This window comes from Pyxicephalus adspersus, chromosome 4 (assembly GCF_032062135.1).
Source record: "Pyxicephalus adspersus chromosome 4, UCB_Pads_2.0, whole genome shotgun sequence".
Taxonomy (NCBI): Eukaryota; Metazoa; Chordata; class Amphibia; order Anura; family Pyxicephalidae; genus Pyxicephalus; species Pyxicephalus adspersus.
In genome coordinates, this window is record NC_092861.1 from 93,784,726 (window position 1) to 93,804,533 (window position 19,808).

A 19,808-nucleotide genomic window follows, 5' to 3' on the forward strand; every position below is an offset into this window, starting at 1 on the left:
ATATATATATATATATATATATATATATATATATATAAATTTATATTTCTAAGAAGCAAACAAGAACGTGTGTGTGCTTGTGACTTTTGTGGGAAAATCTAGTCCGATGCCAAGCCAAGCCTTCGCCCGCGGAAAGTCGCAAGAACTTTCACGAGGCCAGTCCTCCGATCAGGCATCGTACGCCTTTAGATAGGCGCCTATGTAGAAGAGAAGAAGTATAGATGGAAAAATAGTCTAAAATTGTTGTGCGAGGTAGCAGTAAAGCCAAGCCAGTAGAGTTTAAGTGAGATTAGAATTAGATTAGATTAGAGATTAGGGAAATTTGGACTGATGCACCAGAAAAAATGATGGTTATGGGCCTTATATATGTCTCCAGATTTTTTCTTTAAATGCCCTTATTTAGTCCCCAGGATTATTTAGGTTGTGTAGTTGAATTTTCCATCTTAATATACATTTGAAATAAAATGGAAAGATGTAATAGTGTATGCTAGCCTTTAAAACACTCCATTTATGACTAAGCATTACCTTCTCTCCAGACCAGTGTTTCTCAACTCTTTTAACATGGGGCACCCCTTGAAATAATGTTCAGGACCTTAGGGAACCCAGTTTCATAATTGCCATATTCACAGCTCACTGTGTATTAGTGGTCAGTGGAAAGAATGTCATCCTTACAGATGGCCAAAAAGATCATTGGTGTCAGGTAAACTGACCTGGGAGTCACAAATTTCTCATTGTTTAAAGAACACTTAGCAACCACTGGATAAACACTGCTCCAGACAGTTGCTTCAAGGTGTGTCATCCAAGCTATTCTGTACGAACACAAACAAATCAAGATTGAGGACTGGCAACACAATAATTAGACAAGGAACTTAAATGTAGCGAACACTCATCAAAAAATTAAATAGGCTTTCTTCCCTTTAAAACCTGAAGATGTCTTAGTTTACCCATTTACAGTCTTAATGAAAAAGAACTGACAAAACATCAATTTCTTCATGATGAAAACAAAGCCAAATGGCTCTCATATTCACTTACATCAGTGTTTAATGACCTTTTTAACAAGAGGGGGCACCTAAAAATAATTTTCAGGTCTTCAAGAAACCCCTTTTAGAATTACTATACCTTGTGTTTTTACTTAAAATGCACCCATGTTTCTACATTATTTTATTTGTTTTTAAATGCTAGAAGTAAGAAAAATTTTAAAAAATTTAAGTTAAGTAATGGTTTACTTATAAATTGTCTCTTATAGGTGAACAGATACTGATATGTATGATAAATGCAAATTCACACAAAATGCAGTTGTGGTATCCTAATTATTCTTACTAAGTTCCAAAGCCAAAATTGTAAAGTTATGCACTTGGGGCTAAAACATGCATGTGTCATACATACATCATTTATTTCCATGCATCATATATTCTAGGGGGAATGCAACTAGGGAACTCAATAATCAAGAAAGGTCTGGGGGTTCTGGTAGATCAGATTTAATGGCAAATACAATGCCAAGCTGCACTTTTAAAGCAAACAAAATACTTTCTTGTTTTAAAAGAGTTATACTCAGAAACATATTCCTGCCCCTTTATAAAGTATTAGTCTGACATTGTAACGTGCAGTACAGTGTTAGGCACCAATTCATGAAAAGGAACTGGAGAGAGTGCCCAAATTAGATGAATGAATGGCATGGGAGATCTTATGTTATGAGGAGCTATTAGGTGAAATGAATGCATGTGAGGGAGGAGAGGTAATGAGAGTAATATTTGCCCAATGGAGTAATACATAGCCAAATAAAAGTATGTATAAATGTACTGAATATATCCATGTACAGGTAGTCCACACAGCTGAGGTTGTGGGTGATCTCTTCTGCAACCTCTTGTAACTCTAATGACCAAGACAAACTCTGCAGTTGTTTCTTTTTGCATATCAAAGCACAGCTTTCTCCAGACGTTAATGAACGTAGTTTTTTTTTTTTTTTTTTTTTTTTGCTTTGTTTGTGATTAACTCACAGTGAGGATTTTATACAGTAACTGACACCATGCTGCCTAACAATATGTTTAGACAAACATCTCTCCTACCTGCATTTATTAAAATATTGTACCTGTTCTAACTTACATACAAATTCAACTTAAGAACAAATCTAAAGCCCTATGTCGTATGTAACCCGGGGACTACCTGTATAATGAAAGTTTTTTAAATTACAGTTAGAGCAAAGTTCTAGGGAGAACTCCACGTATGGAAAGGATTATTCACAGTAAGGTTTATGAAAATGTGAAATAGACTTCCTCAGGAAGTAGTTTTTTAAAGTTCAGATTTTTTAAATGAAAAAAAATATATATGTATGTGTGCATTATTAAGTGTAGAGAATATGGCTGGGTATTACTTTTTTTTAGTGATGACACCAGAAACCAGGGAATTTCCTATTGCCTAGGGGATCAGTAAAGGAATTTTTCACCTTGTTGGACTTTTGGACCACACTTTATAAGGGTTCTGTTCCCTTCCTGTGAGGTTACGGTTCTGAATATGCAGATTATCTAATGCATATATATGTTATTTGAATCTGATGGACCACTTGTATTTTTACATGTGTATGTTTTTGTATCTAGAATGTATTCCTATAATTTGCAGTGATAACCTTTCAGTTTATTGAAAATGATTTTGTTGGTAAGCAAAGTTTTTAGTCATACGGATTTATTTATATAGACCTTGCATTATTGCAACATGCAAAGTAAATAATATCACATTTCAGCATTTCATTTTTTATATAAGTATTGCTAGAGCCACTTGATCCACACATGACTTGCATTCCCTTGTTATAATTTAAATTGTTGCGCGGCTGTATATAAATATGTTTAAATAGAAAGGAGATTACCTAGTTTCATGCTCCTCTTGCTGCTTCTGAGTGCTTGTGAGATTTCAGATGAAAGTGTAAGAATATTTGCTGAAAAGATACATCAGGTAACCGTCAGACTAAGATTTTTTTCACAGCATTATCAATTCAATATTGCCTTAGTGCCAAACTATAATAAAAAAATTAACGGGGCTGGCTTTTTTTTGGGTACCCCAGCCAATGTAACAATTTATTTTACATTATCATAATCAGTAAGCAATTCCTTTATTTTATTTATTTATTTATTTATTTATTTTATTTAGCCCCGCCTGCTTTAAAAAAGAAAATATTTCAGGAATTGTTCATTAAATGAAATTAAAAAAAAAATAACATTAAATGTTTAGCGTACCCTTAACATTTGTGGTCAATAGATACATTTCTGCTTTCATTGGTGGTTAGTATAACTCCCCCTTTTTGGTGGTCATTGAAAAATCACCTCATACATTGGTAGTCAGTGTTATGCTCCCTTATAATAATGGTCAAAGTAAGAATCACCTTAGATTGGTGGTCAGCAAAAAGACATTGGTGTTAAGAAGATGTTACCAAGTTATGTTGGTTCCAAAACTTTTAGAATGGTCCATCACAAAAATGTCTTCATCTCATCAAGTGTTAGAAGTTGATACAGTAGTTATATAGAGTTTCAACCTGCTTGTATATGAACTGTCAGGGTTCAGTATATGTTGGCCGCATGCAGAGCGGGTCTCTATACTACAAAAAATACTACATTGGATTTTACTCATCAGTGTGTCATTAACATACCCAGCCCACGTGCATGGCCTACACCATTGATTTTCAACCACTGTGCCGCGGCACACTAATGTGCTGTGAGAGATCTTCAGGTATACCATGGAAAATTATCCAATTACCATCGTCGATTGTGCTGTAGTGACTGGCAGAGTAATGTAATACTCCTCTTTGTCAGTGGGTGGCAGTAGGAAGCTAAATTGTTTATTCCTAGAGACAAGAGAATTAGCTACAGTGTCATTTTGTAACATTATTGATTTGTGGTGTGCCGCAGGATTTTTTCAATGTAAAAATCTGGCTGTGGCTCAAAAAAGGTTGAAAAACACTGGCCTACACAAAAATCTTTTTGAAAGTAACATTATAAGTCATACCAGACAGATGTCAAGCATACATAATTTTCTTTTTAAGTAAAAATATGCAAAATCTGTAACAAAGGGGCTGTTGTGGATGTAAAATATTTGAACTTTACTAAAGCATTTACCTATCTATTGCCTGAAAATGTTTCAATCTTCTAATAAATGAAAAACTCACAACATCAGAACATTACTAAATAAATCATTCAGAAAATCAGGAATGATGATTTATTTAGTGAATGGTTGATTTCATGAGTAGTGATACCCCAAAGTTATCCTTTGGGACCACTCTTTTTTTAAATTACATGGCTTTTTGGTATTAAAATCAAAGCTTCTGTGGTAGCAGATATCATAAAGCTTTTTAGTGGAATTAAGCTTGTGTCTCTAATTTACCAGAAATTTACATTTCCTTTTTACATTTCACAAATGCATTAAGTTGGTGACCAAAAACGTATATATCTGTCTATGTATAAATAGAAACTTTGTGTTACGGTAATAAGCACTAATAAAAAATAAGTCAGAATGTGTTAAGAAAAATGACCACAACAAAAAAATACCTTTTTGAAGTGGCCATGTGTTCTTTAAGAACAATGACTGGAAACTAGGACCACAAATATACCTGCTAGGAAGCACCTGGATTCTAATATTGTTTTACTTGCAACACTGCAGATTGAAACTAGGCAGACATTACATTCTGGCAGACATTACATTCTGGCAGTGAACCTAGATTATTGCAGTGTAGATACACATCACCTTCTTCCAGACCATTTTGGTCTGTAGTTTTACTACATTTCCAGTGATCATTGTCCTAAACAAGAAAGTGAATGTGCAAGGCACCATTTTAAAACTGTTGGGATTTTTTCTGGGAAATTTAGAATTCATGATAGGTGCATTGGACCTGCAGATGAGGAGAGTGCAAAATCTGCTTAAAAGAAAACAAAAACCCAGCCACATTTTATTATTAAATGGATTGCATGAAAAATAAGTGGATACTGCTGTACATGTTTTAATCATTGAGTCCTTTAGATTTTAATATTTTTGTAGCCAGCCTATTAGCATATTGCATATAGCATTTTAGTGCGTTTATCACAAAATTATTGTTTTAAAAATATGTGCAGCTTCAAAAATTGGTATTTATGCCATTAAAGTTTAATGTTCATGTGCAGCCAGCTATACTTAGTCAGATACAGTGTTCTACTAAAAAGGAACAGAAAAAAATCCACTTTTCTGGAAAACAAAGAGTGTTCATTCCACATGTTGTTTTTTAGCAAGTGACAGATCCCCTTCAAGCGTAGCTTGGAATGAAACAGAACAAATAGCATCCTATTAGAAGAATGACAATGTAAAAATCATCTTGCAGAGGAATATGATAACCTTTACCAATAGGATAAGCAATAGAAGTCACTTTTGATTGTAAACAAAATAAAAGCCAACTTTCACCATGGAAACTTCCCAACTAAAGTGTTACATTTCAGTAGAAGTGCATGATACTGGTAGGAAAATATGTCATCTTGAGTTTCCCACTTAATTAAGGAACAATTTCTGAAGCCCTGATCTAAAAAAAGCCCAGCAATTATACAGAGCAATACCAGAAACTTTTGGCACATTGCGAGCTGTTTATACGCGTAGTTAGGAATAATAGATAATAGCCTGGGAATGTGAAAATGCACTGACCTACAGTAACAATTTTATTTATTTTCAATCACATTTAATGTAGGTATTATTGTACCAAGTAACCACTCCTTCCAGGACATGATTGCAATAATTTGTTTTACTGTGTATATTACTTCCCTGATTTAGAATATGAAAGATATTTTTAATTTCCCAACAGAAAATTACAATCTACCATTATGCCATTTAGCTTGCAGTAATGAATAAAAAGATTGTGACAGAGGGTCACTAGAGTAATAATTAGGGGGTTTATTCCTTGCACTCACAGAGCCAAGACATGCATTTTTGCTTTTTCTTCAATAAAAAATATATTGTAGGTATTGAAAACCAATAAATGCATGAAATTTAAATGAAGATGAATACACCGTATTTTTGATTGAATGAGATATTTGGTGGTGTGGTGCCAAAAAGAAATAATGAAAAATGTTTTACCCAGCCCTCAATGCTGTTGAACTCAGGGATGCAAGTACATAAATAAAGTTTAACATATTATTTATATATATTTATATTTACTTTTACTGGTGTTCAGATTTTGTTACCTTTTATCTCAAAACAAAAACCTTTTACATTAAACTGTATTTTACTGCTTGAGGGCTTTCATGTGCTTCATAAATAAAAAAATGATAAAATGCTTGTGTCACAGGAATATAAATTTTCTTTACAGTAAGAATAAGCTATTGTACATTATATATTCAATGAGAGAAAGGAGGCTCACATATTGGCAAAAGAATTGTCTGTGATTGAACCCCCACAATAACCACTAAGATCTAACAATACTGTTTTGGCACAAAAAACCTTAAACTTATAAAGTTATCTGTTATATTTCAGTTTAGATACAAAAGCAGAGCTGGATCCTTATTCAATCTTAATGAAAAAATTCAGCAAAAACTAAAGCTGAAATTTGTTTTTTTTATATTTTGCCATTTCTTCTTTTCAGACTCATCCACATTAGTAAAATACCTAAATACTCCCCATCACTGTTTTCATTAAATATTTTAGAACAAATGATATAATCACTAGGTTTTTGTGTTTCTGATTGCTGTACAGATCATGAATGGTGGTGGGAACGTGTGCTGCTGTGCATAGCTTCCTGAAAACAGGAATTTGGGGTAAAACCCCACATGTGAGCCTTCATGAACTGAATTTCAGTAAATGAAAGGGGCAGGCAAAGGAGAGTGGGGCTGTGAAGAAAAGAGCTAGATGATGCTGGATATTCAAGAAAGAAGACAGGATATATCCTAATACTGCAGCCTATAATGTACAATATGAGAAGCTCACAGTGAGTAGCAATCTAAAATACCATAGAGGAGTCTGTATAAAAGTATAGTTAACGTTTGCCCTGCAAAATTGCCCTGTAAAATTGCCAAGCATGGGCTTAAACACAACTCACTGAAAAAATGTCTTGTTTTTTTACGTGCTTCAATATATAAAACACAAAATAAGTATATTTTAAAAAGGGAATCAGAGGTATTTTAAACTGTGATGGAGTAGCAGGTTTTATATACTGGTTCCACAGTCCTGCTGGGTACTTTCAGAATTACAGGTCTGAAACAAGCAGACTGATCAAAAAACTCCTGTTTCAAGTTAGTAACCCTTAAAGTATTGAGGTCAGCAGTGGCAGCCTCCTTATTGTTGCTGTACTAGTTTTCTTGTGGCCCCCTAAACCACAACCACTTTTGGTCACACCACACCAAGTGAGCAATATCAAAAGTTGTTTTCTGCTAAACTTTACAATAAAAACGGGTTATTAATGGGGCCAGATGTGAAGGAAGGAAATCAGTAGTCCTGTCAAATAGTGAGGTATAGTTTGTATTTTTATATGTTTAAGTACTTCAACAGCCTTTGACTCCTGTAGATTTTAATATTTTTGTAGCCAGTCTATTACCATGTTGCTTATTGCATATTGCATTTTAGTACATATATCACAGAATTATTGTTTTAAAAATATTTGCAGCTTCAAAAATTCAAAATTCAGAATTACAGGTCTGAAACAAGCACACTGATCAAAAAACTCCTGATCTTCATTGCTGTTTCAAGTTAGTGACTCTTAAAGTATTGAGGTCAGCAGTGGCAGCCTCCTTATTGTCGCTGTACTAGTTTTCTCGTGGCCCTTAAACCACATTTGGTCACACCACACCAAGTGAGCTATATCAAAAGTTGTTTTCTGCTAAACTTTGCAATAAAATCAGGGGTTATTTATGGGGCCAGATGTGAAGGAAGGAAATCAGTAGTCATGTCAAATAGTGAGGTATAGTTTGTATTTATATATGTTTAAGTACTTCAACAGCCTTTACCTAAAATGTATTCTGCACCCCCACTGTCACTGCTATGCTTGTCTTTATAAATTGTAGACAATCGTGATAGAATGTTAGATCCATTGTGGCCCTTTCCTAAAAAACTCAGAGGCATGGGTCCTCCATATTTCTAGCTTTAGATGAACATTAGTATTGGCTAGTCAGAAGCTGGAAAATATGACTTCTTTGGTTCCTTACATAGTTACATCGTAGTTAAATAGTAGGTTAGGTTAAAAAAAGACATCTAGTCTCAGATCTGCGATGGGAGAATGGGCGGGGTTATGCCATCATGACATCAAGTTCAGTGGTGTCATGATGGCTTACCCCCCCCCGTCAGAAGCTGGAAAATATGACTTCTTTGGTTCCTTACATAGTTACATCGTAGTTAAATAGTAGGTTAGGTTAAAAAAAGACATCTAGTCTCAGACATACATATATATATATATATATATATATCCATCATGACATAAAGATAAGTGCTCTCACACACACACACACACACACACTCTCCCATCAGCCTGGCCCCTCTGTCAAATGTTGTATCAGATTGTGGCCCCGACTGAAAAAGATTGCCTACCCCTGCTATAAGACATAGTTGGTCCAGAGGAACGCAAAAAAAACCCTGGTACAATTTGCTTTAACAGGAGAAAAAAATTCCTTCCTGATTCCATGAGGCAATCGGATGTTCCCTGGATCAACAGTCTCTGTTATCTTTACTTTAAATCCCTAGTACCCAGTTATATTCTGTGCTTCTAGAAAAGCATCCAGCTTTTTTTTTTAAAGCAATCTATAGTAGTTGCTGAAACTACTTCCTGAGGGAGCCGATTCCACATTTTCACAGACATTACAGTGAAGAATCTCTTTCTTATCTGGAGCTTAAACTTTTTTTCCTCCAGACGCAAAGAGTACCCTCTTGTTCTTTGTAATGGTCTCAAAGTGAATAATTAGAAAAAAATAGACCATTTATATATTCATACAGGGTGATCATATCCCCCTTAAACGTCTCTTCTCAAGGAGAATAGATTCAGTTCAGCTAATCTCTCCTCATAGCTAAGCTCCTCCATTCATTTTATTAGTTTAGTTGCCCTTCTCTGCTCTTTCTCTAATTCCACAATGTCCTGAACTGGTGCCCAAAACTGGACTGCATATTTTAATTGTGGTCTGACCAATGCTTTGTACAAGGGCAGGATTATGTCTCCATCTCTGCAGTCTATTCCTCTTTTAATACAAGAAAGTACTTTGCTAGCTTTTGATATTGCAGCTTAGCATTGCATGCTGTTAATAAGTCTATGATCTACCAGAATCCCCAGATCCTTTTCCATTTCTGACTCCCCAAAATGTATTCCCCCTAGACAGTATGAAGCATGCATGACGTTAGCCCCTAAGTGCATAACTTTACATTTATCTATAATAAATGTCATTTGCTACTTGGCTGCCCAATCAAACAGTACATCCAGGTCTGCTTGTGGATTATAGAAATCCTGTATGGACCTAATTCCAATACATAATTTGGTGTCATCTGCAAACACAGAAATTGTACTTTTAATCACAAACTCTAAATCATTTATAAAGATGTTAAACAGTAAAAGTCCCAACACTGAACCCCGGGGTACACCACTAATAACCTTAGACCATTCAGAATATGAATAATTAATTACAATTCTCTCTGGAGAGATTAATTACTCTCTGGATGCGGTCTTTAAGCCCGTTCTCTCTATTCATTTACAGATTGACTTTTCTAAACCTATTGACCCGAACTTGCATATTAACCATCTGTGGGGTACAGTGTCAAATGCTTTAGCATTTGTCAAAGTCAAAGTACGCTATATCCACTGCTATTCCACTGTCTACCTGTTTACTTACTTCCTCATAAAAAGAGAGTAAATTTGTTTGACAACTTCGGTCTTTCTTGAAGCCATGCTGACTGTCACTTAGAATAATATTTTCTAGCAGAAACTCCTCTATGTGGATCTTTATCAAACTCTCTTGGACCTTTCCAACTATGAAGGGTAAACGAACTGGTCTGTAGTTACCTGGTAATGACTCCCTTTTGTAAGATAGGAACTAATATGGATAGTAAATAGTGATTAAAGAGTCTTTAAATCTAATGGCTTTGAAATAACCAAGCTTAGCTCTTTGAGGACATGTGGATGTAATCCATCTGTTTTCCCAACTGTTTCTCAGTCATATCAGTTTTGAGCCATTGTGACACATTTAGGGCAGTGACATTGCTATTATGAATTTGGAATTGAGCTTTGCCTTTTTCCTTTGTGTACACATAGCTAAAAAAAAGTGTTTAATAAATCTGCCTTTTTTATCCCCAGTTACCAACCCAGAGACATCCTAATGGGCCTGCATGCTCAGATCTGATCTTTTTGCTAATAATATATTTAAAACATTATGGGGGATTTGCCTTACTTTCCTTTGCAATCTGTCTTTCATTTTGAAGTTTTGCGCATTTTATCTCCTTTTTACATCTTTTGTTATATTTTTTATAGTTTTCAAAGATGAAGATGATCCTTCATTTTTATATTTTTGGAATTCCCTTTTCTTGTTCCTTAAGGCTTTTTTAAAATCAGGTGTGAGCCACATAGGTTTTAATTTTAGCCTCTTAAACTTATTACCCATTGGAATATATTTTTCAGTTTGCTTTTGTAGAACAGACTTGAAACATTTCCATTTCTGTTCTGTGTTCTTTGAGGACAATATTGTCTCCCAGTCCAAGTCATGAAGAGCCGCCCTTAATAATGGAAAATTTGCTCCCTAAAAATTAAATGTTTTTATCTTTCCTGTTTTTGCTTCCTGTTTAAAGCTTAAATTAAATGAAGTCATATTATGGTCACTGCTACCCAGATTCTCTTTTATATGCACATTTGTTAGAGGCTTGCAGAGTTAGAAAGAACTAGGTCCAGCAGAGTATAATTTCCAGTTGGGGCTTCCATAAACTGTACCATAAAATTATCTTGTATTAAACTCACAAATTTTCTTCCTTTTGCTGTTGATTCTCTATTTCGTCCTTATCACTGGGGGGCCTATAGCAGACTCCAAAAATTAATTGTGTTTTTCATCCACCCATAATGCCTAAACCTCATCGCTTGTTCCATCTGCAATTTCTTCTTTCACATTCACTTTCAGATCACTTTTCACATACAGACAGACACCACCACCCCTTTGTTTTACTGTGTCTTTACAAAATAGAGTATAACCAGGAATATTGGCAGCCCAGTCATGTGAAGAACAAAGCCAGGATTCAGCAATGCCAACCAAGTAATTGTGTTCACTCATTAAGGCTTCCAACTCCCCTAATTTGTTTGCCAGACTTCTAGCATTAGTGAACAGGCTCTTTAAACCATTGCTGCATCTATCAGCATTGTTTGCCAAATCCTTCTGTTTTTCAGTACAACTATTACTGCACAATCCAATGTTTGTTTGTAACATGGGAACCTCTATTTGTTTATCCATAACCCTCACCCTAACTATCCCTAATCCACCCTCCACTAGTGGCTTACCCCTGACTAACCTTTCTGCCACCTTATTTAACTGTCCCACCCCCCTTTGTCCTAGTTTAAATATTCCTCCCAACATTCCCCTAAATCTTTCCCCTAGCACAGCAGACCCCTTTTCATTTAGGTGCAAACCTTCTCTGGCATACAGGTTGTACTCAATGAAAAGTCAGCCCAGTGCTCTATGAACGCCAACGCTTCCCTTATGCAACAGGACTGAAGCAATGCGTTTAGCTGTATAAGCTCCCTCTGCCTTTCCTGTGTTGCGCATGGCACAGGCAATATTCCAGAGAACATAACCTTAGAGGTCCTTTCAGGAGGAACCTTCATCTTTCATCTATCCTGTCATTGTTACAACATGGACCAAGACAGCTGGGTCATGCCAAGCCCCTCTCAGTAGTTTGTTCATTCGGTCCACCACATGCCGAACCCTGGCACCAGGGAGACAGCAAACCAATTGGTTGAAGAGATCCAGGCGACAAACTATTCCATAGAATCCCCTATGACAACCAATTGTCTTTTCCTTCTTGCATTTCCCTCCCCACCCCTACTAGATGAGCTGCTCTCCCGGCTGTTGGGAGGTAGGAGTAACATCTAGAGTTGCCACCACTGGGTCAGCCACCTGCACATTTTCACATAACATGCAAATATGTTAGGGTGCTCAAACACAGGGCTGGCCTTCCTTTTCTGGGTGCCCCTACCACTCCCTTTAACTACAATAGCCCGACTCCCTGCATGTTCATCCTGATTAACCTCTCCATCCTCCACATCTAAGCCATTACCTACCTGCTCAGTGAGGTGATCGAGTGACTTCAGCGTTGCAATGTGCTTCTCCAGCTCTCCAATGCGAGATACCAGAAGGGCGACTCACTCACAACTTTAAGGGGCGGTGTTGCACCCTTTTTTTTTTTTTTTAAAAAGGGTGTTGCACTTAAAAAAAAACAAACAAACAGAACTTTCACCTTATAAAAGGGTTGTCTACCCATTTATGTTATGTGAAAATTCCGAGTTTAGGTACGCTTTAATTGTTATAAAAGGCTTTGTGTATTTAACAAACTTGTACCGCCTGTAACTAGTAAAATAAGATATTGAGAAATAATTCAGATCTCAGCGCAAAATTTTTTTTTGAATTTTTGGTTTTTACTTACTGGACCTATTTATGTATAGCCCATCTTCATTTAAAACTTTATTTGGGAATGTCTGTAAATAAACAGTTATTCAAATGACCATGGTTGGTTTTTTTTTCACAAGTTGCTGACACATCAGTGGACTCCAGCACCAAAAAGTTAAATAAAGCCCAGCTTCCACCACAAGCTGTTACGGAGTCACCATTAGAACTTTAAAAGATAACACCCCCCCCCCCCCTTTACAATGCAACACAGAATATGGGGGCAGTAGTATGTTATTCATATGCCTTTTGAGGTTCCTGTTGTGGGAGGATGTTGCTGAAGACTGGATATATACAGGAATGTGTGTCAAGGTTCCCTAAGACAAAAGTGTTGCAATAGTAGCTGCCTAATATTTTTCTTCTTTCCCTCTATATTTTTGTTTTAATGTATGATTTACTAATCCTAGTCCTACAAAAGTGTCTTAAAACATTAGACTATATAATACACATTTTCTAACTAACTTTCGAACTAGAGTTGGTTGTAGTTTTGGCTTGTTAGCTCAGTAAAGTTTCAGTAAAATTCAGGTCCTGTCTGGGCACGGAATTAAATAATTAAATCAAGGAAATTTGGATATTGTGGTAAAAACTTAAACCACATCCTTTTCCAGATGAACTGATATGGCTTTCAAAACCAATAAATCACCTTACCTTGCAATATGGAATACAAGGGCTACATGTTAATACTATGCTAAGGAAGGCTTTCACAGCATGCTGATGTCAATGGGACACTTCACTTGTACTGAAATATGTTATAAACCCCCATCTAAAATAAGCAAAAACTGATCTTATTATATAGCGATTTAACTATGGGGTGTATCTCTGTAAGGTTACTCCCAGTTGCCGGCAGTGTCTAACACCAGTTTATCAGGTGTAAACCAAACCTTAGGAAAAAGTTTTCCAACTGTCTGATCACTTTTCTAGGTAACTGGCTTTCTGCTGGTAATCCATAGACGTTAGGTCTCCAGCTGACTATTTTCTTATGCACAATAGCACGTATCTGCATGACATTTACTTATAGAAGTTACAAATTCTATTCAGGTTCTCATTAAATTATGCAGTTACATTTGTGTTTATAAGCTAAAATGGCTTAGTTGGACTACAGAGCACAAAAAGGGAATGAATGTATAGTGGTTTATTTATTATGACCAGGACAAAAAAAATATTTTTTTTTAGTCATGTAGGTATGAATTACCATAAACCAATAAATGCCTACTGTAAAAAAAATATTTACTAGGTGCAGTGAGATAATTCACTCAAATTTATCAGTTGTTCCTCTACCGAAATCACAAGTGAATTTTATGATTTGTGGAAAAGCTGTTCTAAGATGGTTGCAATAAAGTCAAAGCAGATCATTTATACCACGGCTGAGGCGCTGCTTTTCTGTAATAAACTAGCAGTGAAATCATAATTGGACAGGTAAGAGTTATAGCTAAGTTATGTAACAGATCAGTGCCATTGTTCGTGGCACTTTTATGTTATAATAGATCACTATAACAATAGCTGCAGCTTATAGATTATTCTAGAACTGTAAATAGGTGTGTTTTAATATTATGTATGTACTAAAATGAAAATTAGGCTTTTTTTGGCTCTGAACAAACATGTTACCTTTCTCCGACTTCTAGAATGTAGAAGCTTTACATATCTTCAACATTGTTATTGGCATCTAGAATGAAAAGTGGAGGCCCTTTTAGACTTCTATTAAACCAACAAATTCTAATTTAAAATAGCAGAAACTAGAAAGTGCACAAATTTAAAGGTTTAGGCTAATAGTATTGCTATGCTCCCTTTATCAGTTGTCAGAGAGCTGTATTTCTAAAAGGAGAAAATAGAGGTATAAAATTTGCATACTTTATTTACCTTCCATTCTCCTTTCCAGTTATATTTCCAGGAGCTCATCTTTCTTTACACACAGTAATTAGATTGGTATGACATAGAGTTATAGGCAATACAAAAACATTATTCAGAAATGACATCATACTACAGACAGGAAGTTTCCGTGTTCCACATGTACAAATCAACTTATTTAGTGCATTGTGAGAAATGGTCAGTCAAAATCCTTCAGAACAACCTAATACAATTTTTTTTGTTATGTGTTTTCTAGGTTTGGTGCAGAGCAACCAGTCTACATTAACATAATCCGGGACCCAGTGAACCGATTTCTCTCCAACTATTTTTTTCGACGTTTTGGAGACTGGAGAGGAGAACAGAATCACATGATTCGTACACCAGGCATGAAGGAAGAGGAGAGGTACTTGGTAAGTTCCTAAAGTATATAAAATTCCAGTTTGGGTTAAAAACAATTATCAATCAAGTAATACTTTTAGTAGCTATTCAGGATTAGCCTATTTAAAGGGGGATCTATTTTACTTTAATTTACCCTGTGCCCAACAAGGATTGTTATTTTTTGGGGGAATTTTTTTTTACCAAAAGCATACAAATATCTGATGTTTTATATTAGAAGTCTGCCAGGACAAGACTCTTCTCATCAAAGAAAAGAAAGATCAAGGGACCCTGTGTTCTGAACTTTTATGTGAGGACTCATTTTTCCACAACACCTATATCTACAGGGCATGTACATTCTACAGAACATGCACAAAAGATGGATGGATGAAGTAAGATTTCCTGGTCACTATTCCCCATGACTGATAAATGCTTGAGTATCGATAACAGTATCTGTCCTTTAGTGTCTACTGGCTTCCTTAGGGAATATGTACTGGGAATAAAACTTCCTCTTCCTTCCTTCCTTGTTCTCCAATTGTAGGGTGGTAGTGGGAATTTTATTTTGGCCAAGAGCAAACACCTTGTACAGGATATTTTTTATTCCCAGGTTGTTGTTTTAGGAAGGGGGCCTAGTTTTATTGGGCAGTTTTATTGAAGTGCCTGTTCATTACTAAATGGCATACTAACTGCTTCCAGCATTGCCAAGGAAACACATTCTCCCTACCCTTAAACTATGTTGATGGCAGTCCATAATAAAACTGGTGTGCCAGGTTGGCATCTTTAGTGAAGAATGAATAAATAGCAAAATAATCAGTCTGTGAACTAGTAAAAGGATCAAGTACTATTCCTAAATCTCTGATGGCTTTGGATCTTGGACACAATTCATTTTCATCAGATTGATTCAGTGATCTTTAATTGTGGTTCGAGTAGCCATATTCAAACTTTTTGCCACCACTACCAGCAGTGTTCATAGTGTAAATAATTCATCAGCCTGACTGTTAGTGGAACAGTGATTTTGCTGTGTCTGATTACAGGCACTCAGACAGTCTTGAAGTTAATTTCAGACAAATTATTAAGGTTTTGAGTTATTACTTAGCTTTGGCATCCCACTTACTTGTGACCTTATATTGTAATTATCTCACTTAGCTATGTCTCTCAGAGAATGTTAAAGTAATAAGCAGCATATTAAAGACAATCTTGTTTATGCTCAAGATGCTGAATTGTCATAGCATGCCATGCTTCTGACAGCGTCGTGCATTGGATTAGGCTGTCTAAGAGTCTGTATTTAAAATGCAGACTTTGTTGCAATACGCTGACAAACTAAAAGTGTGTTTGTACAAAACAAATGTTATTTTTCCATCCAGTATTTATATAGTAAAAATAGAAAATCATTGAAAACGCCTGTAGTGAGGAATGTGTAAATAATTCTGTTATTAATAATTATGTTAATAATATATCAAATTGGTAGTCAACTGCTGAATACCAACCCCTGATTTTCAAGCTATTTTTAGGATTTACCAGTGTTGACTTTATTATTTGGGTTATGGACATGTTAGTATCCATTACAAGATAATGTAGTAAAATGTAGTAAAACTGACAAACTGGTTACCAACATTGTTAAGTCTGTGGCAGAACGCTGCAGTCAACCGGTCAAGTCTAAAATAAGCCTTACAGTTTCCTGGTAGCTAATTTTCATGTTAATATTCCGCTCATGTTTAGGAACAGAAAAAATGTTTGCAAAAAGATCATTTGAGTTACTTTTATTTTATGCTTGTGAATACTATCAGTTTATTTATAGCTACTTTATGCTTGTATGCTTTGGAGAACTAGGTCTAAAGATAGAGTATATAAAACTTTCTATGTTTGAATTCCACCTAAAATATTTTTATTTTTTTGTACATTTACCTAGGCTGTTTCTATTCTGGTTTTTGCAGCATATACATAAGCTTGTTGTGCAAGAGAATGAATACATATTCATATTTATGACTGGATATTTTGAAAGTCCAGTTAAAAGACATTAAAGCAATTTTCTAGATTGGTGTAAAATTGCCTGGCATTACAGACAAAGCAGCTGGTCTTAGGATGTTTTGTAAACAGATGGCAAATTCTGATAAATGTTACCAAAGTGCTTTTAAAATTACTAATTGATAACCATACTTTTAGAAAGTATGATTCCACTAAAATGCATGTGACAGTATAGAGATCCTTGTAACTTTTCCTGAAACTTCTTATGAAGATTAAGTTAACATTAAGAAAAAGTAATAAAAACACATTATAAAACCTACATAATAAAAAAATATTTGTACCAAAGCTGACAAACATAATTACTGGCCTGTTGAAACATAGTACATGAGACAGTATCTAACAAGTTCAAGGCTAAAGTAGTGCATTCAGGAAATTACATCTTACAGCATGTGGCAAGGGTCCCAGAAGTTTTTTAATAATAATAATGTTATTCCCAAATATTAGGCTAGCCATACATATATCGAATTTGGTTTGGTTTTCAATTGGACCTACACGTTTGACATAAATATTGATTACCAGTTTATCACATTACTATTGATTACTATATTACTATTGATAAATTGTAAAATAATAAACTGGTGATCAATATTTATGTCAATTGATGCATGGTTTATTCTTCAATACATCAAAACTGAAACTAATACTTATATTTTCATTTAATCATTCTTTTAATTAAAAAAAATCATGTGCTCCAATATTGCAACAGAAATAAATTGAGAGGTCTCAAACCCTATCAGGTAATTGTACTATCAATGGAAAATTTCCAACATAAGCTATTGAGGTTAATTTGATCCTACAATCTATTTTGATCGCTATTGGTTGATTAAATTAAAAAAATTAGGAATCAATTTATGGTTGATATGATGAAAGAGATGAACGGATTGTTGGATGAAACAGGAAAATTGACATGCTAATAGACATTTTTCTAGACAGTTTTCAGCATGACATGCTGAACAATATATACCCTAACGCTCTGGCTGTGTCAGTGCTTTAGTCCTCATTTCTGTTGGCTGCATGGTGAATGCCAGCAGTAATGTTCGGGTTTAGTGCTGAACCCGCTGGCTGCCATTAACAGCACAAGCACTACGCTCAGGAACTTAATTAAGTAGCTCCTAGACTTACACTTAGGAGCAGCGTTGGTCTTCCTAGCAGTTACATAGATTGAAAAAAGACACAAGTTCATTACGTTTAACCACTAGGGTGATAAACATATCCTAGATAAAAACTATAGACATAGTTAATCCAGAGAGGCAAAAAAACCCTGGTTCAATTTGCTCCACCAGGAGAAAAAAAAATCCTTCATGATCCAATAAGGCAATTGCATGTTCCCAGGAACAATATTCTCTGTTCTCTTTACTTTAAAACTTTAATACTCAGTTAAATGATGTGCTTCTAGAAAAGGTTCCGGGCAATTTACAGAACTTGCTGAAACTACTTCCTGAGGGAGCCTATTCCACATTTTCACAGACATACTGTAAAGGATCCCTTCCTTATCCAGAGATTAAGTTTCTTTTCCTCCAGATGCAAAGAGTGTCCCTTGTCTTTTGTATTGTTCCTAAAGTGAATAATTGGGACAAAAGTTCTCTTTATGGATCATTTCTATATTTATACAGGGTGATCATTCCCGTCTTCTCAAGGGAAAATAGATTCAGTTCAGCTAATCTCTCCTCATAGATGAGCTCCTCCATTCTTTTTATTAGTTTAGTTGCCCTTCTCTGCACTCTCTCTAATTCCACAATATCCTTTTTGTGAACTGGTGCCCAAAACTGGACTGCATATTCCAGATGTGGTCTGACCAATGCTTTGTACAGGGGCAGGATTATGTCGGTTGCTGTTTCAGAGGAAAGTGCAACTAGGAGTCCTAAATTGAAAGTGCAAATTGGGGACCCCGGAGCCACTAACATAGCAAGGAGCATTGGGGTGGGGCCCCTAAATATATACCTACTTGTCACAAATCTATACCTATGAAACTAATGTCTGCTTCTCTTCTTTGTACACCAATTTCTCTGATAGTAGGGGTACAAAACTGAAAATATAGGTGCAAGTGGTGGGCACATTCTCCCCTTACAATCTCATTACTACAGCATCATTATAACATAAAACACTCTGCCCATCAAAATGGGCCTCCCTGGCCTGTTACACATTCCTATCCCCATATCTAACATTATGAACTTCAATTGGGGAATGGGGAGGTGTAAGAAACCAAAAATATAGGTACATCTGTGGTCAACATCCCCTAAAACTTCATCACTCTGGTATCATTAGAAAATGAACTCTGCCCACTAATATTTATTGAGTTTGAGGTACTGGAAGGTTACAGTCATGTGTAACAAGTAAGGGCATTTTGATGGACAGTTTTTTTTTTAATGTTTTAATGATGCCATTGTGCTGAAGGGTGATCGCCACACGTGTCTCCAACTTCCACCTATATTTTTGTTTCCCTGCACCTCCTAAATCTAGAGAAATTGGGGTTTGAGGTAAGATGCAGACAGATACGTGTAACAGAGCAGGCAGCACATTTTGCTAGGTAGAGATTTATGTTCTCATAATGCCATACTAATTACATTTTAAAAAGGTTTAGCCACAAGTGTCCCCCACTTGCTCCTACAGTTTCAGTTTCCTATGGTTCCACGTGTACCTTAAAAATGTCAAGGTAATACAACCAACGGTTTGGGAGATCTGAAAGTTTGAACACAGCGAGTTGTTAGGCTGCAGAATATGAGAAGCAGCTTTTACACTCACATAGCTATCACACTGCACTGCCGAAGACATCATTACACACTGCGGATAAACTTCACAGTGTTTTTATATAGAATATGGACAGTGATGAGAGGGAGTCACTGTCTGTCTTGTCCCCATCTGATATCACATGCATGATGCTAATAAAGCATCCCCACATTTTTAACATTATATTAAAGAGTGACTTTCTCTGTTATAAATTGGAAAAATGTG

General features: G+C 35.7%; 1 protein-coding gene across 1 annotated transcript in view; it reads left to right on the top strand.

Moving 5' to 3' along the window:
• The window catches only part of UST (uronyl 2-sulfotransferase), a 149,234-nt gene that overhangs the window by 114,850 nt on the left and 14,576 nt on the right, over positions 1 to 19,808 (top strand). The window contains exon 5 of the mRNA XM_072409035.1: positions 14,713 to 14,866. Coding sequence (XP_072265136.1) covers positions 14,713 to 14,866 — 154 coding nt within the window. The remainder of the gene's footprint in view (positions 1 to 14,712; positions 14,867 to 19,808) is intronic.